This window comes from Micromesistius poutassou (assembly GCF_964030765.1).
Source record: "Micromesistius poutassou genome assembly, chromosome: 10".
Taxonomy (NCBI): domain Eukaryota; kingdom Metazoa; phylum Chordata; class Actinopteri; order Gadiformes; family Gadidae; genus Micromesistius; species Micromesistius poutassou.
Genome location: NC_140280.1, coordinates 806087 through 809330, shown reverse-complemented (window position 1 = coordinate 809330; position 3244 = coordinate 806087). Strand labels below are relative to the sequence as shown.

The 3244-nt window shown below is 54.4% G+C and overlaps 1 protein-coding gene across 1 annotated transcript in view; it reads right to left on the bottom strand.

The window, feature by feature from the left end:
• The window catches only part of epha2b (eph receptor A2 b), an 18943-nt gene that overhangs the window by 14498 nt on the left and 1201 nt on the right, over positions 1-3244 (bottom strand). The window contains 1 exon segment of the mRNA XM_084473611.1: positions 1623-2271. Coding sequence (XP_084329737.1) covers positions 1623-2271 — 649 coding nt within the window.

The window sequence follows — 3244 nt, the reverse complement described above, 5'->3', positions numbered from 1 at the left end:
AAATTGGTCTCATGTCGTCAAGTGATACCGTTGTGCATAGCTGAGTGTGCGTGAGTGCGTGTGCGGGTGTGTGCGAGTTGGCCAGCGTGCGTACGCCCTGTGTGTGTGTGTATGTGCAAGACGTTCGTTGTACCCGTGTGCCCAAAGCTCGTGTGCTACTGAAGTTCACGAAGAAGATGAAGAGCGACGCTGGCGGGGAGTGTTCATGTGTTCCGTCATGAAACAACAAGAGGCCCAACAGGCCCCAGCACGCCAGAGAGCTCCTCCATACGTAAACCTCTGGAGCTTGACCATGACCCAACCCAGGCACAAACACTGACTCATTAAGCCCTTCAGTCAGGCAGCGGAGTGGCACGGAGAGAGAGAGAGAGAGAGAGAGAGAGAGAGAGAGAGAGAGAGAGAGAAAGAGAGAGAGAGAGAGAGAGAGAGAAAGAGAGAGAGAGAGAGCGAGAGAGTGAGAGAGAGCGTGAGAGAGAAAGAGAGAGAAAGAGAGAAAGAGAGAAAGAGAAAGAGAGCGAGAGCGAGAGAGAGAGAAAGAGAGAGAGAGAGAGAGAGCGAGAGAGAAAGAGAAAGAGAAAGAGAGTGAGAGAGAGAGAGTGAGAGAGCGTGAGAGAGAGAGAGAGAAAGAGAGAGAGAGAGAGAGAGAGAGAGAGAGCGAGAGAGAGAGAGAGAGCGAGAGAGAGAGAGATGGCTGAACACAGACGGGAAGAGACGGACCCACATGCTGTCAGCGGGTCCTGTGTGATGAAGAGGACGGCGGCCGCTCTGTATTTTCTTCTCTCTGAATCATGTGGGGAGAGCACAACGTTCTGCTGACCCTCGGGAGTCACTTCCTGCCCTCATCGCCGCCTCAGCCTCCTCCCCCGCTCTGCCTTGAAGTCATTCCTCCTGCTTCCTCGCTACGGTAGCAGCGCCACATGTTTGATCGGCCCCTCTGTTCCCGACCGCGCTCCACCACCACCACCACCACAACACTGGAGAGGGCCTCCCTCTGGGGCCCCCCCGCCCCCCCCCCCGGGGAGCTCCAGAGTCAAACGCTCGCACCACCGCAGTCTGGTGAGCGCACATGAACCGGAGCGCCTCCACGGAGCGATTCCGCTGGAGCGGGACGACTCGTTAACACGCCATTGTCCGACAGCGGGACTTTTTATTTATTTTTTTTTTGTAACCGTGGGGTAATTTAGTCGTAAATCTCCACGGAAAAGCATTTTTTGATTTCCAGATTTCACCCCCCCCCCCCCCACCGCTGGTTGCTTCAAGGTCGGGGATGGTGTTGTGACATGTACAAGAGCCCGGCATTCTTTCCTTGCCGGAGCCACAGGGAGAATTCCAATGTGCAATGATAAATACCCCCCCCCACCACCCCCCCCCCCCCACCGCGATAGCATTGTACCCCTTATCAGCAGCATCATCTGACACTGTAATAAATAACAAGCGCTTCACGGAACATACCGCCACGTGAACCGAAACAGAATCCACCAAATCAAACTCCATGAAGGGGTTAGGGTTAGGCCCCGTTCAATATCCAACAAAAACAAACAAAACAAAACCTCACATTCTAATAATAGCCCCGCGCAGGCGCGCACACACACAGCACAGAAACAGGAAACCGACGGCCTTACCTTGGCACACTTCCTTTATCTCCTCGTAGCCCGGCTTGCACTGGCACTGGCTGACGGGCACCACCCAGTCCCCGTCCACCGTGCAGTAGATGCGGGGGACCCTCTCGCTGACGGCGTTCTCCAGACACACCCCGTCCACCTGGCTGAGCGCCTGGTTCTGGCTGCCCGCCACCGTCTCCGGGAAGCTGGCCAGGCTGGCCACGGTGGCCGGGCAGATCTTGAAGTAGACGCGCACCGACAGGATGGCCACGCAGGCGCCGATGTCCTGGAAGGCCAGGTAGAAGCCCTTGAGCGACAGGCCGTCCACGGCGCGCGTCTCCGTGTTGACGGGCTGCAGGTTCTTGCGGGTGATCTCGTCCGGCGCGATGGTGGTCACCTTCCTGAACTGGCCCTTGCGGAAGGCGGTGCCCACGTCGGCGTCGGCCTCCGACGTGTACATGTTGAACGTCTCCTTGCAGGTGAGCGAGGCGCCGTCGAACGAGTTGCAGTCGCGCACCACGAACTGCAGCTCCACCAGCACGCGGGACGCCGCCGCCCGCCGCTGGATGAAGGTGGTGCGCAGCCAGTTGTCCTGCTCGCGCTCGCCCACGTTGCACACCGAGTACGAGTAGAACTGGGAGCCGTTCAGCGTCTTCTGGGCCACCTCCCACTGGAACACAGAGACCGACACCCCCAACACAGTGAAAGTTAGACAGGAACTCACCCACGCCATGACCTCATGTGTAGTGACTGTTGACCCAGAGCCCTACAGGACTCGTGGCCCGTTGGGGCCCCGTTGTAATCCACATGTGGCCCCCCGGCCCCCCGCCCCCCCCCGCCCCCCCTCCCAAAGCAGAACCTCTCCAGTTTAAAGCCCGGAAACAAAAACAATGCTTTGAGAGAGAGAGCGAGCCCACAGGGCTTATTGTACTGATGATGACCGTTTCAGGGAACACTTTCCAGAAACAATAAACCTAAGGTTTATGAATTATTTATAGCCTGTAAGCATCATGGGGGAGAACGTGGCTTTTAGTTGTTTTCTTCTGACATTGGAACAGATACAACACGGCTGCCACTCAGTCTTTACTGAGACATCGGCGACACATAAGGGTCTAATCTAGACGATATCACCAGAAGGTTCCGCAAAAGCGGAACACATACTTTTGTAAACTATTGCAGGGTTCAAAGCAACCTGGGAATAGTTTACTCCCGCGTGTTACCACTTTGCTATTAATGACAGGAATGTGCTTTGTTAGCCGCCACCGCTTATGGCTGCAGCACCGCAACCGGCAATTTGAGATGCTGCTTAAAGTCAAGCTCAAATGTTCGTTATCATAATTCCTCATAGTGTACAATCAACATTACGCCTGTTTAACGTGGTGTTAAGACACGAATAAAAATGTATAAAAATGTTGTCTGTTTTACAAATCTGATCAACTTTCTTACTTTATTTAAGAAGAAATAAAGTCGCACCGGGATGTTTGCCTATTAGAGCCCACGCTTTCTGTTTGGCACTGCATGCCCAAACATGCCTACGATGATGAATCTGCACAGTAAATGAGCCGATTGGAACTCTGCATACGAATGGAACGTGATACCAACATATGGCTACATCTATCCTACGAGCTCATGTTTGTAACAGG